Source organism: Eulemur rufifrons, chromosome 2 (genome assembly GCF_041146395.1).
Source record: "Eulemur rufifrons isolate Redbay chromosome 2, OSU_ERuf_1, whole genome shotgun sequence".
Classification (NCBI taxonomy): Eukaryota; Metazoa; Chordata; class Mammalia; order Primates; family Lemuridae; genus Eulemur; species Eulemur rufifrons.
Genome location: NC_090984.1, coordinates 4,899,585 through 4,920,181, shown reverse-complemented (window position 1 = coordinate 4,920,181; position 20,597 = coordinate 4,899,585). Strand labels below are relative to the sequence as shown.

The window sequence follows — 20,597 nt, the reverse complement described above, 5'->3', positions numbered from 1 at the left end:
CGTGAAGGCTGAGGCAGGAGGATCCCTTGAGGCCAGGAGTGTGAGACCAGCCTGAGCAAGAGCAAGACCCCATCACTATAAAAGATAGAAAAATTAGCCGGGTGTGGTGGTGCACACTTGTAGTCCCAGCTACTCGGGAGGCTGAGGCAGGAGGATCACTTGAGCCCCAGAGTTCCAGGTTGCAGTGAGCTCTGATGACACCACTGCACTCCAGCCTGGGTGACACCCTTGAGACAGGGTCTCGCTCTCTTGCCCAGGCAAGAGTGCAGTGGCACAGTCATAGCTCACTGTAACCTCCAACTCCTGGGCTGAAGTGATCCTCCTACCTCAGCCTCCCACGTGGCTGGGACCCCAGGCATGCACCACCACGCCTGGCTGATGATTTTTAAATTCTTTTTTTTTTTTTTTTTTTTTTTTTTGAGACAGGGTCTTGCTATGTTGCCCGGCTGGTCTTGAACTCCTGGCCTCAAGTGATCCTCCCACCTCGGCTTCCCAAGGTGGTGGGATCACAGGCATGAGCCACCATGCCTGGCCTCATCTCAAGATTCTTAACTTAATTACATCTGCAAAGACTCCTTTTCTAAATAAGATCACATTTATAGGTTCCGGGGAACATACCTTGTCGTGGAGGAGGGAGGCAGGCACCATTCAACCTGCTACACCTGCACCAAGTGTCCGGGTCCTCCCAGTGTGGTGTGGCCTCAGCAGCATCCTTGAGACCCTTCCTGGTCCCATGGCCTGGAGTAGCCCCTTGCCTCTGGGATGGCATCCAGCCCCCCCCCCCCCCCCGCACCGCCATCCCCCCAGGCGATGGGCTTGTGTGGGCCAGGCCTGGGGTCTGGTTAATCTGCCCCTTTCATCCCTGGCACATGCCCCAGGTGGCACATCACAATGGCGCACCTTGGGGACAGTTGCCATGCTTTGTCCTGGTCTAAGGATCTAAAGTTTTGGAAGGCATTCTTTCTGCGTTCACATTTACCAAAGCTGGGGCTGCCAGAACACCTTTGCTCATTTCTTAAATTCACTCGTGCTCCTGCTCACTCATTTCTTCCATTTAACCAATATTATCGGGCAACTTCTCTGAACTGAGCCCATTGCCAGAACATGGACTCAGTCCCTGTCTTCCAGCAGCTCACATTCCCGGGGTGTGAGCAGGGTCGGTGGGCTTCTCCAAGGAGGTGACGAGGCCTGGAGGATGAGGAGGGCCTGGGCAGGGTGGTGGTGGAAGCCAGATGTCTTAACCAAGACCTGGCGCTGGGGCACGGTGGGACAGGGTGGCCAGGGCTCTGCCCACTTCCCCCAGGATGTCTCTGTGCTCATTTGCTGTACACACAAGCACTCTGGCCAGACCTCATCGGGGGCTTGAACGTAAAAGAATGGAGATGGGGTTAGAAAGCTGAGTCTGCAGGAAGTGGGAGCCACAGATGGTTGCAAAGCAAGAGACAAGAAGCCATCCAGGGCTCTCCCCAGGGAAGCCTGTGTGTGGTGGGTTGGATGAGGACAGGGCAGCCTCCCAGGGTTCCCCATCCCACCCCCCCCGCAGGAGGAGAGGGGCGCCATTGCCAAGGCGAGGCGCTTTCTGGAGTCCAGCATGCCCCTGGCCACGGACCCCTACAGCTGTGCCCTCACTGCCTACGTGCTGACCCTGCTCCACAGCCCGGCAGCCCCCGAGGCGCTACACAAGCTCCGCAGCCTGGCCATCATGCACGGTAGGTGACACCCTCCCGCCAACACCTGAAGCCACCATGTGGGGCAGCCCCCTGTGGACCCTAGTAAAAAAAAAAAAAGTTAAAATCCAGGCATTGTTGCTCATGCCTGTAATCCCAGTACTTTGGGAGGCAGAGACTGGAGGATGGCTTGAGCCCAGGAGTTTAAAACCAGCCTGGACAACACAGAAAGACCCCATCTCTAAAATAAAACAGTTAGCCAGGTATGGTGGCACCCGGCCCCTAAGTCCTAGCTACTTAGGAGGCTAAGGCAAGAGGATTCCTTGAGCTCAGGAGTTCAAGGCAGTGAGCTGTGATCACACCAGTGTACTCCAGCCTGGGCAAGAAAGCAAGACCCTGTCTGAAAAAAAAAAAATAGTAATAATGCAAAATTCTAAAACCACCCAATTGGATGAGTGACAGTGTCTATTCCTGACTAAATGTTCAGGATCAAGGGTGGGGGTGGAATGTAGGAAGGAGGGCTGGTTTCTCTCTGGGGTTGAGGGCTTCACAGCCCATGGGAGCTCAGAATCCTTGGAGCCCTGCAAGTGGGGAGTCACTGTTGGGCACTGAGTGGGAACATCTGGGGTCACCTCAGGACCCAGCCAGGAAGGAGGCCATTGATTGGTGATGTCTGCCAGGGGCACAAGAAGGAAGCCATTGACTGGTGATGTCTGCCAGGGGCACAGGAAGGAGACCATTGAATAGTGATGTCTGCCAGAGGCATGGGAAGGGCTGGGGCTGCCACATGTTTGCAGATCTGAGATGGAGCTCTTAGGCCTTTCCTGTCCCAGCTGTCTTCCCCCCGGCACTCTCTTTCCACTGAGGTCCAGCACCCCAGTTTTTCTCCTCCTGAGACCACATGCACGGACTCCCACCATGGGATGCCAGGCAGAGGCCTGGGTGGGGTTGTGGCCCCTGACCAATCCTGTCCTTGCAGATGGGGTCACCCACTGGAGCCCAACAAGTTCCTGGGACATGGACAAGGATGCATTTCTGAGCTACAGCGATGGGGTCTCTAAGTCAGGTACTGGCCACCGGCTCCCCGCTGCCTGCCTTGGCCGCTGTCTCCATGGAACTGGGTCCGGGTCCCAGTATCGAAAGGGCACCCGCTGGCCTCTTCTGTTGCAGTGGTCTCAGCCGAGGTGGAAATGACGGCCTACGCCCTTCTGACCTACACCCTTCTGGGCGACGTGGCCGCCGCCCTGCCCGTGGTGAAGTGGCTGTCCCAGCAGCGGAACGCACTCGGGGGCTTCTCCTTCACTCAGGCGAGCTGGGCGGGGCCAGAGGGCGGGGCAGGGTGGGGTTGCCACAGTCCAGGGCTCTGAGCTTGCCAGGCAGTCTGGCCCCTTCCCACCTGCAGACCCTGGAGGCACGGACCCCAAGAGAGGGCAGGGATGGGGGACAGGGGACAAAGGACGATGCAGCTGGACCCTCTGCAGGAACCTAGCCCCTACCTCTGTGGACACGCCAACCTGGCTGTCTCAGGACCCCCAGCTCTGTGGGTGTCTGCCAGGTTCGGTCTCCATTCCAGCCCCACTGGTGGACAGGGGCCAGGGGACCTCTGGCCAACTTGCTCTCGGGGCTGATGGCAGCCTCCCCTCTCTGTCCCCAGGATACGTGTGTGGCTCTTCAGGCCTTGGCTGAGTATGCCATCTTGTCCTATACCGGACACATCAACCTCACTGTCTCTCTGGCCTCCACCAACCTGGACTACCAGGAGACCTTCAAGCTGCACGGGACCAACCAGAAGGTTCTGCAGATGGCGGCGGTGCGTGTCCCCACAACACGGTGTGGGCTGGGGTGCGTGTGTGTCGGCAGTGGGGTTGACAGGGCCTCACAGTGACTTCTCTCTCCAGATTCCCAGCCTCCCCACGGGGCTGTTTGTGAGTGCCAGGGGGGACGGCTGCTGTCTGATGCAGGTGAGTCTTTGGGGACCGTGGGGCACTCTGGGTCTTGTTCTCCCCTGGCCCCCCTGCCACACACAGCGGCATCTGGAGCCCCAGGGACCCCCAGAGGGCTCTGAGCTCAGCATCGGGCCAGACCGCAAGGCAGGCTTTCAGCCCCCTCGTATGCAGCCCGCCAGGCCCCAGGCAGGTGGCCAGGGAGCCCATCAGGTGTAGGGGCTCAGGATCCCCCCAGGAAAATCCATTTGACCTTCAGTCCAGTGGTCTCTGAGCCTACGCAGACCCTAAGCAACGGGTCAAGGTTATTCCCCCTCTGTGGCCTGGACAGGGACGCCCCACCTGGACTCCCCCAGCTCTCGCCCTTCAGCCCAAGCACCACCCACCACGTTCTGGGATTTAGCCCCCAGCTGGGCTGGCGCAGGCAGGACTCGTGGGCTCTGCCTGCCAGTCCGAGCTCGAATTGCCAGCCTCCGCCTCCCCGTCTCTGCGATGGGAGCCCGGACCGCGCGGTGCGTGGGAGAGAGAACCCCGCACTAGGATGAGGTTTGAGCACAGCTCTGCTCCTGCACCTGCACCGCTGGGCACCTCCACCTGCGTCTGTGGTTTCAAGGCTAAAAGGAATAACAGTCGTCCCTAGAACTGTCATTGATGTCGTTGCCATCGTAATTCTCGTTGTCCCCACCTCCCTCGTCCCCTACCCCACACCTGTGGGGCAGGGCTGGGACCCCTAAGCCTCAGTCTTCTAATATCCTCCAGGTTGACATCACCTACAATATGCCCGACCCAGTGGCCAAGCCGGCTTTCCAGCTGCTTGTCAACCTCCAGGAGCCTGAAGTCCAAGGGCACCCACCTGCTGCGCCCGCCTCCGTCACTGCCAAGGGCCCCCGAGGGGACCGGCACCCAGCTGACGATGATGACCCAGCTGCGGACCAGCATCACCAGGAATACAAGGTGACGCTGGAGGTGTGCACCAAGTGAGGCCGACTGTCCCGCTGGCTGGCACCCGGAACAGTGCTGTAGGTGGAGGATGGCCTCCCGGGACCAGGGGGAGCTTCCAGGCAGGAGCTCAGTGATGGTTTCTGAAATGAATGAAAGAAAAGCAAATGCTTTCCAATGGATACAGCAGACGCCAGTGATGGTTGGGGCAGGAGGGCTGGGTAGGACAGCTGTGTGTGGCCAGCGTGCTGGGCCCCGCTCAATACATCAGCTCCAGGCCCCTTGGTTTCCGGCAGTGAGCCTGGTACCCAGCCAGAGGGCCCCTCATCCACAAAGAGGATGCTCGTTGCCATGGCAACAAGGATGCTCATCACCATAGTGATGATCTGGTGGCCCAGAGGTGGGTGGGTCAGTGGTTGCCATGATACCTGTGATACCCACAGCCCATCAGAGCAGCCCAGCTACCTGCCCCGCCCACAGCCTGCAGGCTCCACTCTGAAGGTCAGCCTCCCTTCCCTGTCCCCAGCACCCTGCAGGAAGGGCCTGGCATGTAGCAGGTCCCACAGAAAGCCCAGTCAGCCACTCCCCCTATGTTACAGAAGGAGAAACTGAGACCTGGAGCTAGGAAGTGACTTGCCCAGGGTCTCCTGCCAGGGGGGCAGTGGTCGAGGACCTGGTCTGAAGCTGCCCTACAGGGCCACGGCCCCCCCATCAACGGACCTGTGTCAGGCCTAGAACCCTCGGCAAAGCTCTTTCCTTCTTGCCTCAGTGTTCTGGCCATAAAATGGGCTGATTGAACTGACCAAGCCAAAAATGTTTGTGCCAATGGCCACCGGCCAAACCCAGGTTAGGCGTCCCCAGGACATCAGCTGGGTGGACTCCAGAGGGCAGAGAGGGGAACCATGCATTCAACCTTGGGGCTGGAGTTCTAGGGCCTCTCTGTCTCCCCTGTCATTGGAAGGTGGCTGCATGCAGGGTCCTCCAACATGGCTGTCCTTGAGGTGCCCCTGCTGTCGGGCTTCCAGGTGGACACCGAGAGTCTGGAGCAGGTAAGGTGGTGCCGGTAGCGGAGGAGGGCAGGAGCCTGGTGGGGTCTGTGGGCAGTGGGCACCCCGGGTCAGGCTGGCTGGCAGCTCAGCCCTTTGTAAAATATCGTGGGTTTTTTGTTCTTGTTTGTATTTGTTTGTTTTGCCTTTCTGCACGAAGATGGGCCTACCTAGGAGCTGGTGGGGTGGGGGAGGTGATGGGGAGGCTGAATGGAACAGCAGAGGAGGGGAAGGGCCAATTCAGAGGCCCTGGAGTGGGAATAAGCTGTTGTATCAAAAAGCAAAGAGAAGTCTCAGGCTGGGAAGGGAGGTTACCTGGTGCAGTGAGGCCAGAGCAGTTGGCAGGGCTCAGCCGGGTGCCTCATGGGCCACAGAGAAGCCAGACTTGGTCCTGGGGCTGGATTGGGGGAGGCTGTAGGGAGGGAGGCAGATTCTCTGGGCAGGGGTACCCAGCCTTTGAGCACCCTCTCCCAGGTGCTGGGGGGCCGACAGGGCCTGGGGAGCACTGATCATCACCCCCTGGCCCCAGCCAGGTGCACATAGACCCTGGCCCATGGGGACTTCCTAGATGATCACAGGCAAGTTCCTGAACTTCTCAGAGCCTCAGCTTCCTTCTGGGCCTGGTCTGCCTCCCACTGACCAGTGTGGACGAGGAGATCCGGGAGGAGCAGAGGGGCTGAGCGAACCCTGACTCTGGCTTCCTCTCCAGTTGCTCTTTGACAAGCACATCGGGATGAGGAGGTACGAGGTGGCTGGACGCAGAGTACTCTTCTACTTTGATGAGGTACAGCCGGCCACGGTTGGTGGAGGAGGCTTCCCTGGTGCCCACACTGGTGAGGGAACAGCGGTCACTGGTGCAGCTCCCCACAATCTTGTACCTTGAAAAAGACACAGGGAGGATAAATTCCAGGCAGAGCTGATGGCTCTATGCCCCAGGCGTACGGCTCTTGGTGGAAAAAACGGGGAGAGGGATGTGGTGGAATATTATGCAGCTGTAACAAGGAACAAAGCACTGATCATGCTACAATGCGGATGGACCTCGAAACCAGGATGCTGAGTGAGACACAAAGGGCCACACGGTGTATGAGTCCATCAGCAGAAGTGTCTGGAACAGGCCAATCTGGAGACACAGGAAGCAGATTCGTGGCTGCCAGGGACTGGTGGGGAGGGGAACGGGGAGTGACTGCTGATGGGGACGGTGTCCTTTTCCGGGAAACACATTGTTCTGGAACTAGATAGAGGCGATGGCTGCGCAGTATTGTGAATGTGCCCCATGCCACGTGCACAGTGAGGAAGTGCCCGTGTGGGCAGCGGGGGTTGACACCGGGCAGGTCCAACTGAGGACCCCAAGAATTGAAAAGCGAGATCGGGTTTCTGTGTGTCAGCCTCCTGGGTAGCAGAGGGACCCACGGTGGCCCCAGCCGAGTGTGTCCGCTGTCCCCGCAGATCCCCAGCCGGTGCCTGACGTGCATGAGGTTCGGGGCGCTCCGCGAGTATGTGGTGGGCAGGACGTCGGTGCTGCCCGTGTCCCTGAACGACTACTACGAGCCCGGTAGGCCCGCGCCCCCCGCGCTCTGGCCCGGCCCTCGCCCTGTCACCCCTTGCCCGGGTTGGTCATCCACCCGTCATCCCCGTCCCGCAGCCTTCGAGGCCACGCGCTTCTACATCAGCACAGGCAGCCTGCTCACCAGGGAGCTGTGCGCCTGGCCCGCCTGCAACAAGGTGGAGCGCACGGCAGCCCCAGCCCAGTGAGTGTGGGGGACACCCCAAAACTGCCACCACACCTGCCGAGGCGTCCCTGGGGTCTGGGCAGAGGAGGAGCCGGTACAGTGAAGTCAGGAGGACACAGACCCCTGGTGGCCCCGCGCGTCCTCTGCATGGAAGGGAACAGGCTGCTGGGGAGAGGGGCGAGGGGCGGGGCTGTGCGGGGGTGGGGGGTGTGAGGGAGCATCTTTCCGCGGAGGCACACCCAGGGACTTCCCATATTTAGGCTTGCCAGGACTGGGGCACATGGCCTCCTGCCCTTGCTGCAAGAAGGGCTGGGAGATGGAGGTGTTTGAATAGTCCACATTACCAACCTGAACAAAAAACCCAGGTTCTGTTCTAAGGGAGAAGGGGCAATTTGGTTGGCAACTAGCAGGATAAGCCACAGCAGACCTAACAGCAAACGTCAACAAGTACCTAAGATCCAGTAACACAAGGGCTACATATTCTGCTCACCATGTAATTAAATTAGAAACCAAAAATAGAAAGGCAACTAAGAAACAGCCATATAACATGCAGGAACCTTCCAGAATGACAGAAACATTCTATATCTGGAATGGGGTGTTGGTTACATATATGTATACATCTGTCCAATTCATCCAACAGTATGCTTAAATGTATTCATTTCACTATGTCATTATGCCTCTCTGAAAATACATCCATGTACTGGTATTGAAAAATCTAATTCCAAATAACGCATGGGTCAAAGAAAAAGTGATAATGAAAGTTAAGACAATACTTAGGATTAAACCAAAATGAAAACATTATACATCAAAACATAGGATGCTGCTAGAGGAGCATTATGAGGAACAGTGATAGTCCCAAATGTTTATATTTCTACAAACTGGAAGTTAATTAGCAAGGGGACCACCATAGGAATCAGACACTGATAAAGGCAGGCCACCATTCCTAATGTTCTCTCTCCCCATGTGGGTCCTTTTGTGCACAGTGAGTGAGGAGCTGTGTCTGAAGGCTTTATCACACTGATTACACTGGTTGGGTCTCCCTGCAGTGTGTGTTCTCACGTGCACGATGAGGTGTGAAGACTGACCAAATGTTCGCCCACTTTCCTGGCACGCATATGGCTTCTGGCCACTGTGAGTCCTCGCATGTTTTCTGAGGGAGGAGGGCTCGCTAAAGGCTTGCCTGCATTCCTGGCATGTGTAGGGCTTCTCTCCGGTGTGAGTTTGCATGTGACTCTTCAGGGTTGAGAGATGACTCAACACCTGACCACAAGTCCTGCACTCATACAGTTTCTCCCCTGTGTGTATCCTCTTGCGCACATTCAGGTGAGTGCTTGTCCAGAAGGGCTTGCTGCATGGTTGCATTCATACGGTTTCTTTCTGGTATGGGTACTCAGGTGGGTCTTCAGCGACGAGTGTTCCCTGAAGGCTTTCCCACACTGGCTGCACTTGAAGGGCTTCTCTCCTGTGTGAGTTCTCACATGGCTCCTGAGGGATGATGGCTGATTGAACGCCTTCCTGCAATCCTTACACTCATAAGGCCTCTCTCCTGTGTGGTTTCTCTGGTGCAAAATCAGGTTAAAGTTCCTCATGAAGGTTTTCCCACACTGGCTACATTCGAAGGGCTTCTCTCCAGTATGGGTTCTCAAGTGTCGCCGCAGGTTTGAGGCATACTTGAAGGCTTGCCCACATTCTTGACATTCAAAGCACTTCTCTGTGCTATGAGTCTTCTCTTGCCTGATGAGGTCAGAGCTGTATCTGAAGGATTTTTCACCTTGGTTACATGCATAGGTTTTATTCCCATTATGGATTTTCTCAGGCATGATTAAGTGAGTGCTCTGGAAGAAGGAATTTCCACTCTCTTGACATTCATAGGGGGCCTCTCCCACATGAAGTCTCTGGTGCTGGAAAAGTAGTTTGATGCTGTTAAAACATTTCTCAGGTTCATTATATCTACAGTTTTTCTCCAGGCTGAGGTTGCTCCCATCAATTAAGGAAAATGTGAAGACCAAAGACTTTATTGCATTCACAGATATTCTTCCCCATGCGAACTGAATGTAAGAGACAGACATTTCTATATCTACCACTTTTACCATTTTAGTGAATCTGTACCATTTCTACCCCAGAGAATGGAACAGGGTGGATGCTCTGGTACAAAGAGCCATCTTTTCATTACTTTCATGGGCTTTTTAGATGCAGAGTTTTTCTGAATTGTTTAAGGCTAGATTAAGTTTTAAACACTAAGTATCTGTGTCACATTTGTGAAAATAGTTACTTATGGGAACTCTATGGAAACACGAGTCTTGATCTACATTTAGAATTTTCTGCCAATTCATGATTCACCAACTCTCTCCCAAGAAATTGCTTCTCCTGGGCAGGCACCAATTCCCTCAAATGTCAGCTATTGTGTTGCTTGTCTAACCTACAGCACCCCAGACTCTTCATACCATGTAGGACCAAGAATAATCCCTGGTGAACCTTACCCTTTTCATGCCAAAGGATGGAATCTCCACAAAAATATCTTCACCAGGAATTGACTCTCTGGGTTGAAGCTGAGGTTCTGAAATGAGTTAGGGGAAATAATTAAGGACACAGAGAAAGAAACTATGGGACCAAGGTGACTAAAAAAGTAAGCAAGGCACATACAAATTATTTCTTTTTAAATATTGATCCTAAATATGGGGAAAAAATTGCAAAGTGTAGGAACGTATCAAAGAGAGAAGGAAAATTTTAAGACATTTGGCTATGTGAGGCATTATGTAATTACAGGAATGAAGGGTGAAAATAGCACATAATTTACTGAGAAAGGATTTTATGAAGATTGTGACTAACATAAAGTAAAATCATTTGCAAGAATGTACAGTGGGGAGGAAGTGAATAAAATATACATGTGGAAATATTAAAGACGAAGAGGAGGTAGGACAAATCTTTCTATGCAATCAGAGTAAAATATAAGAGATTAAAAGGAAAGGGAAAGAGGAAAGAAGATGGAATTGACTAAAGGCGTTCAACCAGACTTCTCAGTCAAGGGCATTGAAAATGTTTCCCTGATTGATAATTTCCCAATCTAATGCTCTTCTCACTGACCAGAGCTGGTGCTCACCTGATCCACCTGGTATTCACCTGGACAGGTATCTGAGACGTCTCTTCTCTCCTTGGTCCACAGCTCTTCTCTTTGCTCCAAATGGGACAATGTACAGGGTTTGCAGAGTTGATCTCCTGCTTGTAGGAAAAGATGCACAGTGTGGGTGGACTTCATGCCACCATGACACTGGGGCTGATATTCTAAAGTCTTTAGGGGCTCTGGAGATGGGAGTAGCAAAATGAGCCTGCCTGAATTCTGATGGAGACAGCAAAGGTATTTCACTAAGGAACTAAATACAAGTTCCCTCACTGAGTCCCAGAGGATATTAGGCCTCCCTAGTCCCAAAAGGCCAGGGCCTATGTCAGGAATATATTTGAGAAGCCTGGATGCTTTTAACCATGGACAGAGTGCGGCAGACAGATCTTCATTTCCATGGAAAGGCCACCAGACTGCAGGCATCGTGAGTGTGGGACTTATCTGTCTTTCCACCTCTTGGCTTCCCAAACCTGCACAGTTGCTGGGACCCATGGCTGCTGTATGAGTGTGTGGATGCAGCGACGAGGCCAGCCCTACCCACGGAGGCCAGGTTCCTGTAGTTCTCCCGCATCCCGTCTCTGTACAGGCTCCTCTGAGCAGAGTCCAGGAACACCCATTCTTCTGGGGTGAACACCACAGCCACATCTGCAAAGGTGACTGGTTCCTAAAACACACACCCATCCCGGTTCAGCCAGGCACCACCGCCACCAAGACTCAAGAGACCAGCAGGCCTGGGGAAGGGAGGACCCATGCAGAGCATTTTCAGACAGGCTTCTGAGGTCCTCCAGAATCTGCCCCCTGGCTCAGGCTTCAGAAAGAGAACTCTTCTCTCTCTAGTCTCCGCTCCTTGAGTGACGGCAGCAAGAGGCTACAACTAACGTCAAAAGGCTTCCACTTCATGAAAGGACTTACCTACTGACAACCAGCCAGGAAGTCCTTGCAGATTTATACCCCCTCTCATTCCAGGGTCTAGCAGACCTGAGCACATTGCAGGCAGGAGTGAACTATCTGGCAAATGACTGAACTCTTTGCTCAGCAAGACCGTGAAGACCACGAAAGAAGGACAGCTCACATTCTTGCTTTGTTTTCCCTCCTAGTGCTCAACAGCCTGGGGAGGGGTCTAAATGAGGGGGTGGGATTGTCGCCCAGGCTGCTTCCCACTAGCTGCATGAGGCCCAGAGGGTCAAGAGAGTCCAGGCAGGTCACGGGAAGGCAGCAAGTCCAGCCTTTGGGCACAGCAGAAGGGTTTTTTACTTACTTGTGAACAGGTGGTCAGCAACCCAGGCGCCACGGCTTCTTCCTGTGCTCTGTCCTCCTGGAGCCAGGCGGGGCCCGCTGCAGGCAGAGCTAGTGGCGAAGAGAAGAGGTGCGAGGGTCAGTGCCCAGCCCAGGGAGCCACTCACAGGCCCAGAGGCTGCCCGCCCTGTGTGACCACGTGTGTGCACCCACACACGGTCATGGTGGAACACACATGCAGAGACGCAAACACATGCTCTTACACACACTTGTACACACACATGTACACACAGACATGCACACACAGACACACCATGCACACGCATGCACACACAGACATACACACAGACCAGCACACAAACACACACAGCCAGACACACAAAGAGAAAGACACACACACACACACACACACACATGCATCCCTCCATATCCATACTCCAAGAGCTGCAGTCTCATGTCCCCAGGAGACTCCAGAGCTCCTGTGGCACCCACCGTTCCCCTGTCTCAGCCTTGGGACAACTCTTCCTCCCCAGCTGCCGGCCCCTTCCTCCGCCCCCTACCCCACATGGCTGGCATCGCCCCAGAACTCACCACAAGTAGGGAACAGATGACCCAGTACCACCCTGTGATTCTGCCTAAAAAGGAAACGTCCTTCCTACCTGCCTTCAAATCTCAACTGCCTCCTCCCCCCACACCAGGCATCCTCCCTCTGGCCGAGGACAGACAAGCGAGCGACTCCTTGGTCACCCCTGGTCCCCCTGCACCCTCACCTCTCCCTCCTGACGGAGACTTTCCCCTCAGTACTTAAACCTGGCCCACAACCAAAGCAAGAGCCCGGCCCATAGGCTCACCAAAGATATCCTGCAGAGCGACATGCAGCCTGAACCTAAGAATGACTTCCTGTCAGTGACACAACACACATTCCAAACTCAGGAGTGGATGACATTTTGAAGAAACAAAGTTTATTACTCTTACTAGAAGGCAAATTGGAAGAAAACAAACATCTTGACACTAAAACCAAAATGTTATCTGTCTTCTAGAATTAGCTTTTCCCCACTTCTTGGGAAATGTGGCTTTGAACCTCATTTTTTAAAAGCTCAGTTAAAACCCAGTCCATCTATAGTAAATTCAATTGTCATTTTCAAACTCAACCAATATACAGCCCTTGGGGAATTTCCTGGTATCTTTCCTTGATTGTTTCATGTCTCTGCCTTCTGCTTCCCTTCGGTTCCAGGACTCTGCTTTCTGCTGAGCTTGTCTGGAGCTGTGGCTCAGAAGCCCAAAGGTGAGTGCTCAGAGCCAGAACAGAGAGAGCGTGGCCCAAGGTGGCCCAAGGTGGCCCAAGGCTGGACCAGCCACCACCCATGTTCTCCAACAGGCTAAAGACAAGTGTTTGTTTGGGAGAGATACTTGGGAAGTCTTGCTCCTGTGCTTGTTTGTTTAACTGCCCATGGTGTCAGATGTAGACATCTTTTTATTTACCTTTTTGTCTGGTTTTTAATGTGTCTGTTATTTGGGTGATGGGCACACCTATAGCTGGAACTTACACATTACAAAAGTGATCGATGTAACCTGAAACATTTGTACCACATGAATATGTGGAAATTTAAAAAATAAAAAAGTAATCAAAGCAGATGAAAGTCCTGCCATTTGGATCTTTCATACAATGGTGAGCACAATACAGTGCAATCAGTGTGTGTGTGATGTAATGCCCTCAGGGATGAATCATACACAGGAATTTATTCTGGGCAGAAGGAGAGGATTATCACGGTGTGCGCGGGATTTTATAGAGTGTGGCCGAGGGATGCCTTTGCATGTGAGATGAAGACCAGAACCAGGACTAGAGTGTGACCATTGGATTTGTCAAAAAAAAAAAAAAAAGAAAGAAAAATGTAAAGATCAAAAATAACAGAAGCAAAAACACCACTCAAGAAATATGGGAAAGGGCTGCCTCACCTGCTAGCAGACCATATAAAATACAAAAACCAATTGACCAGCCCGAGCAACACAGCAAGACCCCATCTCTACAAAAAAGTTTTAAACATTAGCCAAGCGTTGTGGCGAGTGCCTGTACTTCCAGCTACTTGGGAGGCTGAAGCAGGAGGATCACTTAAGCCCAGGAGTTTGAGGTTACAGTGAGCTATGATGACACCACTGCACTCTATGATGACAGAGTGAGACCCTGTCTAAAAAAAAAAAAAAAAACCAATATGTCCAATAAACTTACAGTAGGCAGAAAAAAATAAAAATCTCTCTACTGTTTCACCTAAAAAATGTCCACACTTAGCAGTTCCTTGTATATTTCCTTTTTTGCATTATTGATTTGTACTATATGCCCATTTTTTCCATTGTTGTTCTCTATCTGTAAGTGTCTTGACGCAGACAAGACACTTGTCTTGTGTTTGTCACTTTGTAGATTTTTCCTTGTATTTCATTATTTTTGCTGAGCATCAAGGGGATACCAAGGAGCTGGGAATTCTCCAAAACTAGGAAGTTTTTTCTTCCTTATTGTCTCTCAGGGATCACCTTAGCTTAGTAGATCTTTTTCCCCTTTCAGGTCAAATTAATTCCTCTTTCTCTGTTTATTGGACAGATTTAGAAATATATATATATTTCTTTAATTGCAAGGCAGAAACTGGCCCTACGAAAATGGAGTCTTAGGGTTACATGTGTATGGGAGATTTTCAAACTGGAATTTCTGGGTATCATTTCTGTATTTAGTCCAGGAGACATAATGTGATATTGACCACTTGCCTGGAATCCATTCATTTCCGGATGCAGATGTGGAGCCCAGTTTGACTGAGGTGAGAAGAACATGGGCGGAACACAGCCTCAGGAGGGCACACTGTACTGTGTGTGTGCGTGTGTGCGTGTGTGTGTGTGTGTGTGTGCATACCGTTAGGGTGAGAGCAGGTTTCAGAAAATGGAAACCTTGGCTCAATATATTATGAAAGGAAACTTACAATATTATATAAAGGCCAGAACTTAAGGCTACAGCAGGGAACATACAGGGGACGAATTTCAATCCATGGGACACGTTTGCAACTAAATTAATGAAGTGCAATGGCAACAGCATCTGGATAGAGGGACTTCTTGTGTCTGCACGTTTCATTAGCTATAGGACCACCTGCTTCCTCAACATCCTCTGACACCTTCTCTCATCACTCTCCTCTTGCTCATTCCCCTGCCACACTGGCTTCCTTGTTGGCCTTGAACATCTGAAAGAAGCACATTCTTCAGGGCCTTTCACTGGTCATTTCTTCTGCCTTGCACACACGACTTCCTTCTGCAGGGAACATGGTGCCTCACACCCTGTCCCTGTGGTCCCTGCTCAATAACACCACCACTCACAGTTTCCTTGTTACCTTCTTTCTTGTTCTTCATAGGATTTGTCACCATCTGACATAGTATGTGATATTTCTTTCATGTGCTTTTCCTTTTCTCTGACATTAGATTGCAGGGACTTTTGTTTTCTAGCACCATCTACTCTAGGAAATGCCTAGCACATGTCAAAATTCACTTTGTATTCTTTAAATGCATGAAGCATTTTCTAATTAAAACTTTAGAATACAGGCCTTCAAGGAAAGGCTGAGAGTGATACGAGAGTTCCTAAGAAGAGACGGACAAGGGATCCCCTAACAGAGAAAAGGTTCACACACAAAATATAGAAATTAACTTCTCGTGAATGGAAGTTCCCAGAGGCTGGGGCAACTGGGGTAGGGTGTTGGGCAGATGTTGGTCAAAGGATATAATGTTACAGTTACATAAGATGAATAAGTTCAACAGATGTATTGCACAGCCTGGTGACTATAGTTGATGATATATATTATTCTTGAAAAATGCTAAGAAAGTGAATAAGTGCTCTCACTACAAAAACAATGACTAAATGAGATAATGTGGATGTTAATTGGCTAGATTTAGCTATTCTGTAATGTATATATACTTCAAAACATCATGTTGTACACAACAAATACATGCAACTTTATTTGTCAAGTTAAAAGTAAACTTTTAAAAATGGAAATTAATTTCTTTACTGTACAATATAAAAGAGCATTTCTGATAGGTTTGCAATGCATGCCTGTGTCATGTTCTCATTCTCTTCCTATCAGTCATGTCAACAAGATGGAAGGAGGGAATGATACATGAATTTCAGAATTTCTTCTTCTGGGATTTTCAGAGGACCCAGAACTGCAACCCGTCCTCTTTGGGCTGTTCCTGGCCATGCACCTGATCACTGTGTTTGGGAACCTGCTCATCATCCTGGCCTCAGTCTCAGACTCCCACCTGCACAGCCCCATGTACTTTTTCCTGTCCAACCTGTCCTTTGCAGACATCTGTTTTGGTTCCACCACTGTCCCAAAGATGCTGGTGAATGTGCAGACACAGAGCAAAGTCATATCCTACGCAGGCTGCGTCACCCAGATGGACTTTTTCATACTCTTTGCAGGGTTGGATATCTTTATGCTGATCATGATGGCCTATGACCGGTTTGGGGCCATCTGTCACCCACTGCAGTACACGGTCATCATGAACCCCAGGCTCTGTGGGCTGCTGGTTGTGGTGCCCTGGATCTTGAGTGACCTGAATTCCTTGTTACAAAGCTTAATGGTGTTGTCACTGTCCTTTTGTAGACACTTGGAAATCCTCACTTTTTCTGTGAACTTAATCAGGTTGTCCACCTTGCCTGTTCTGAAACCTTCTTTAATGACATGGTGATGTATCTGATATCTGTGGTGCTGGTGGTGGTTCCCTGGCTGGGACTCTTTATTCTTTCTTACTGCAGAATAGTTTGCTCCATACGTGCAATGTCCTCAGCTCAGGGGAAGTATAAAGCATTTTCCACCTGTGCATCTCACCTCTCAGTTGTCTCCTTATTTTCCTGCACAATCCTAGGGGTGTACCTCAGCTCTGCTGCTACCCAGAATTCGTGCTCCAGTGCACTAGCCTTGGTGGTGTACACGGTGGTCACTCCCATGCTGAACCCCTTCGTCTACAGTCTGCGGAAGACAGACATAAGGAGGGCTCTGAGAAGATTCCTCAGTGGGGTGTAATGAAAGGGCCATTGTTCAAGTTTTGCATGGGATTTCAGAGCTCTTCATCTCAGAGTCAGAAATTGTGATTCAACAACACCTAAGTGCACATATAGGAATAACATTCATCGGTTGCAGGGCAGATGGGAGGCGGTAGGAGGGGATGGGTATATATATATACATAATGAGTGTGATGCTCACCAGCTGGGGGATGTACACACTTGAAGCTCTGACTCGAGGGGTGGGCAAGGGCAATATACGTAACCTAAATATTTGTACCCCTGTAATATGCTGAAATAAAAAGTAAAAAAAATAAATTGTGATTCAATTGTCAGATCATTGAAGCAGACTTTGCACCTTTATTTATGGCCTGGAGTTTCAATCTGTTTGATCTGAATTTCTTTATTGAATTCATGCCATTCTGTCTTAATGCTTTCTGCTCTCCGATATCCAACTCTTTTGTCCTCTGTCATTTTCCTGCTCTCCTGACGTTATTCAAAACTATGGTCAGAAACAAGTTGGAAATTCCTATCTGTCTCATATACTGGTTTCTGGTTGAAGCTGACAGACAAGTTCGATTTGGGGGAGGTCAATGTGGGCGGCAGTGGGAAGGTCTTCACAGAGAGTGGAACCTTGTATTTGAAGATGTAGGATTTCAGCTTCATTCTCCACTGAGGAATCGCAGGGTGGGGAGGGCATTAAGGGGGACATTAAATGATCTGCTTTGAAACATGGACTTCTCTGGTTCAATGACAATGTTGGAATAGAGGGCTGCCAGCAGGAAGGCCAGGACAGACGACAAGGAACTGAAAGGAGGCTGTAGAAATGGGAACCGAGAGGTGAGAAAGGAATGAAACTGTTTGAGAGGGAGAAGGAAAAAGATGAACTCTGTCTCATCACCAATGATAACCATTCATTTACTAAGAAGAACTATTGGAAATTGCTTTAAAATTTTAATTTAGTCTGTTGATCACCTCAGGAAGATGGATACTGCTGTACCACTATAGAGGAAACAATATTAATATTTAGAGATTCTGTCATTTGTAGCAACAGGGAAGAAACTGGAAGTGTCTAAGTTGAGTGAAACAAGCCAGACACAAAGAAAAATGTCACATGTTCTCACTCATATGTGAAAGCTAATAAAGCTGATATCATGGAGGTAGTGAATAGAATGGTGGTTACAAGAGGCTGGAAAGTGTAATGGGGACAGAAGGATGGAGACAGGTTGGTTAATAACTACAGAAATACCATTAATAGGAATAAGATTGTTTCAGAGCACAATAGGGAAAGTATAGTTAACAATAATTTAGTGTATATCTCAACAGAGCAAGAAGAGAAGATATGAAATGTTTCCAACACAAATAAATGATAAATGTTTGAGGTGATAAATATCCACATTATCCAGATATGATCATTACACATTGTATACTTATATCAAAATATCACATGTACCCCTTTAATATTTACAAATATTATGTATCCATAAAAACAAAGTAATACACATCATTTAGAGTGGTTTTGTTGACTTTCCAAGTTAAAACAGCTGGTACATGGTAGATATGAGATGCCAAACCTGTTTTTTTCTGATTTCAAATGTTTTGCATTTACTATCATTTAGAAAAATCTTTTACTGTTGCTTCTTTGAAAACCCCCACTTTTGTTGTAATTTGTTCTATATTTCATTTGTTGGATTGTGGATTTATTTTCTTTGCTCATTTTTTCTCTCAGAATGTTCAATCTATAAAGTGTCTTGAGACTATAGAGATACCACTCCTTATTCTTGATTAATTATTCTGAGCATCAAGGGTGTTTAACCAGGATTGCAATCCTGGCAGAACCAAGGAAGATTTCTTCATCCCAACCTCTCCTAGACCATGTGTGTATACCAGATCTTCCCCCCGCTGCTCCTATCCAATCATGCCCATTTGACTCTTTTCTCTCTGTTTATTCAGGAGCGTTTTTATGTTTTGTTAAATATAGAGCACAAAAATGTCCTATAAAAATGAAATCCCAAGTCAACACGTCCATGAGAAGATTACCAACTGGAATTCGCTGCTCTGTCTTCATCCTTAGAGGGCTACGTGAATTTAGAGAGCTTTGAGCAACACGCGAATGAGGGACTCTCAGAGTCTCAAAGTTTCAGCAGTAGGGAGGAAGCCATCCCATTCTCCAACACCCCCCAACACCATCTCTCATCACTGTCACTCTTGCTTGTTTGCCTTGTGACACATGCTTCTTTCTGAGCCTTGGTTTTACAAAACAAACACCTTCCTCAGGGCTTGTGCATTAATCATTCCCTCTGCCGGGCACACCTGTCCCCAGATATCCTCAGGGGTCCCACCCTCTCTTCCTGGAGGTCTCTGTTCAAATGTCACCTTGTCTGCTGGTCTTGCCTGGACACACACAAAAGAATAGCACTCCCTATCCACTCTCTTTTATATTTGCTTTCATTGTCTTCTAAGACGTTATAACCATTTAACATGTCACATGATTATTTCTTGATCAGCTCATATTCTTTCTCCATCAAACTGAATTGTAAGCAAGCTATGTTCATTACCTAAACAGTGCCTGGAATATGGCTGACACTCTGTACAACTCAAATGCGTGAAAGAATTTCTCATTAAACTGGAGATATACGACCTCATGGTGGTAATACTCACTGGGTGCCTGTCAGGTGGGGTGGGTGGGAGTGGGGTAAACCCACAACTAATGGAACCAGAACGTATTGTATCTGGTAGGGACACGCTCATAGCCCTGGCTTGGGTGGGGCAAATGCATTTTATATAACAAAATGTTTGTACCCCCATGATATCCTGAATTAAAAAGAATAAAATAAAAAGAAAAATAAAGAAACAGTTCTTGGGGAAACAGATAGAAAACAAGTTAAATACACAAAATATAGAAATTAATTATCAGCTACAAAAATATTTTGTAACATTTCAACTATGTGAGTGTTAACGTCTTGAGTGAAAATGAGTCACATTATTTTTCTCTTTCCCGGTAGTTACCTCCACAACATGGAGCTAGGAAACAATACAAGAATTTCAGAGTTTCTTCTTCTGGGACTTTCAGAGGAACCAGAATTGCAGCCTATCCTCTTTGGGCTGTTCCTTTCCATGTACTTGGTCACGGTTCTCGGGAACATGCTCATTATCCTGGCCACAATTTCAGACTCCCACCTCTATGCCCCCATGTACTTCTTCCTCTCCAACCTGTCCTTTGTAGACATCTGTTTTGTCTCTACCATGGTCCCAAAGATGCTGGTGAACATCAAGACACACAGCAGTCATATCCTATGCAGGCTGTGTCACCCAGATGCACTTTTCCATAATCTTTGCAGAGTTAGACATCTTCCTCCTGACGGTGATGGCCTATGACCGGTGTGTGGCCATCTGTCACCCCCTGCACTACACGGCCATCATGAACCCCAGGCTCTGTGAACTGCTGGTTCTGGCTTCCTGGATCATAAGTGGCCTGAATTCCTTGTCACAAAGCGTAATGGTGCTGTGGCTGTCCTTCTGTACAAACTTGGAAATCCGTCACTTTTTCTGTGAACTTAGATTCTCCACCTTGCCTGTTCTGACACCTCTGTTCATGACGTGGTGATACATATTGCAGCTGTGGTGCTGGCTGTTTTTCCTCTTGCTGGGATCCTTTACTCTTACTCTCAGATAGTTTCCTCCACACGTGCACTCTCCTCAGCTCAGGCGAAGTGTAAAGCATTTTCCACCTGTGCATCTCACCTCGCGGTTGTCTCTCTATTTTACTGCACAAGCCTAGGGGTGTACTTGAGTTCTGCTGCTACACACAACTCACACTCCAGCGCAACAGCCTCGGTGATGTACACGATGGTCACTCCATGCTGAACCCCTTCACCTACAGTCTGAG

At 49.7% G+C, this 20,597-nt stretch overlaps 1 protein-coding gene and 4 pseudogenes across 1 annotated transcript; 3 read left to right on the top strand and 2 right to left on the bottom strand.

Annotated features, from left to right (window-relative positions):
• LOC138399495 (cytochrome P450 4F2-like) overlaps nt 1-20,597 on the bottom strand; it is an 859,494-nt pseudogene that overhangs the window by 534,807 nt on the left and 304,090 nt on the right.
• On the top strand, nt 3,423-7,347 carry LOC138380882 (C3 and PZP-like alpha-2-macroglobulin domain-containing protein 8). The gene is made up of 7 exons (XM_069465342.1): nt 3,423-3,477; nt 3,566-3,628; nt 4,370-4,587; nt 5,511-5,598; nt 6,305-6,379; nt 7,042-7,147; nt 7,238-7,347. Exons 1-7 carry the CDS (start codon nt 3,469-3,471, stop codon nt 7,345-7,347), a joined length of 669 nt encoding a protein of 222 aa, XP_069321443.1. The 5' UTR covers nt 3,423-3,468.
• Nucleotides 8,211-11,029, bottom strand: LOC138399408 (zinc finger protein 333-like; annotated as a pseudogene).
• Nucleotides 12,245-16,730, top strand: LOC138380881 (olfactory receptor 7A17-like; annotated as a pseudogene).
• Nucleotides 19,727-20,575, top strand: LOC138380880 (olfactory receptor 7A17-like; annotated as a pseudogene).

Excerpts from the sequence above, each read along its gene's own strand:
- LOC138380882 (XM_069465342.1), top strand. Across the intron at positions 4,588-5,510 it reads ACGCTGGAGGTGTGCACCAA|GTGGCTGCATGCAGGGTCCT; the intron begins GTGAGGCCGACT and ends TGTCATTGGAAG. Across the intron at positions 5,599-6,304 it reads ACACCGAGAGTCTGGAGCAG|TTGCTCTTTGACAAGCACAT; the intron begins GTAAGGTGGTGC and ends CTTCCTCTCCAG.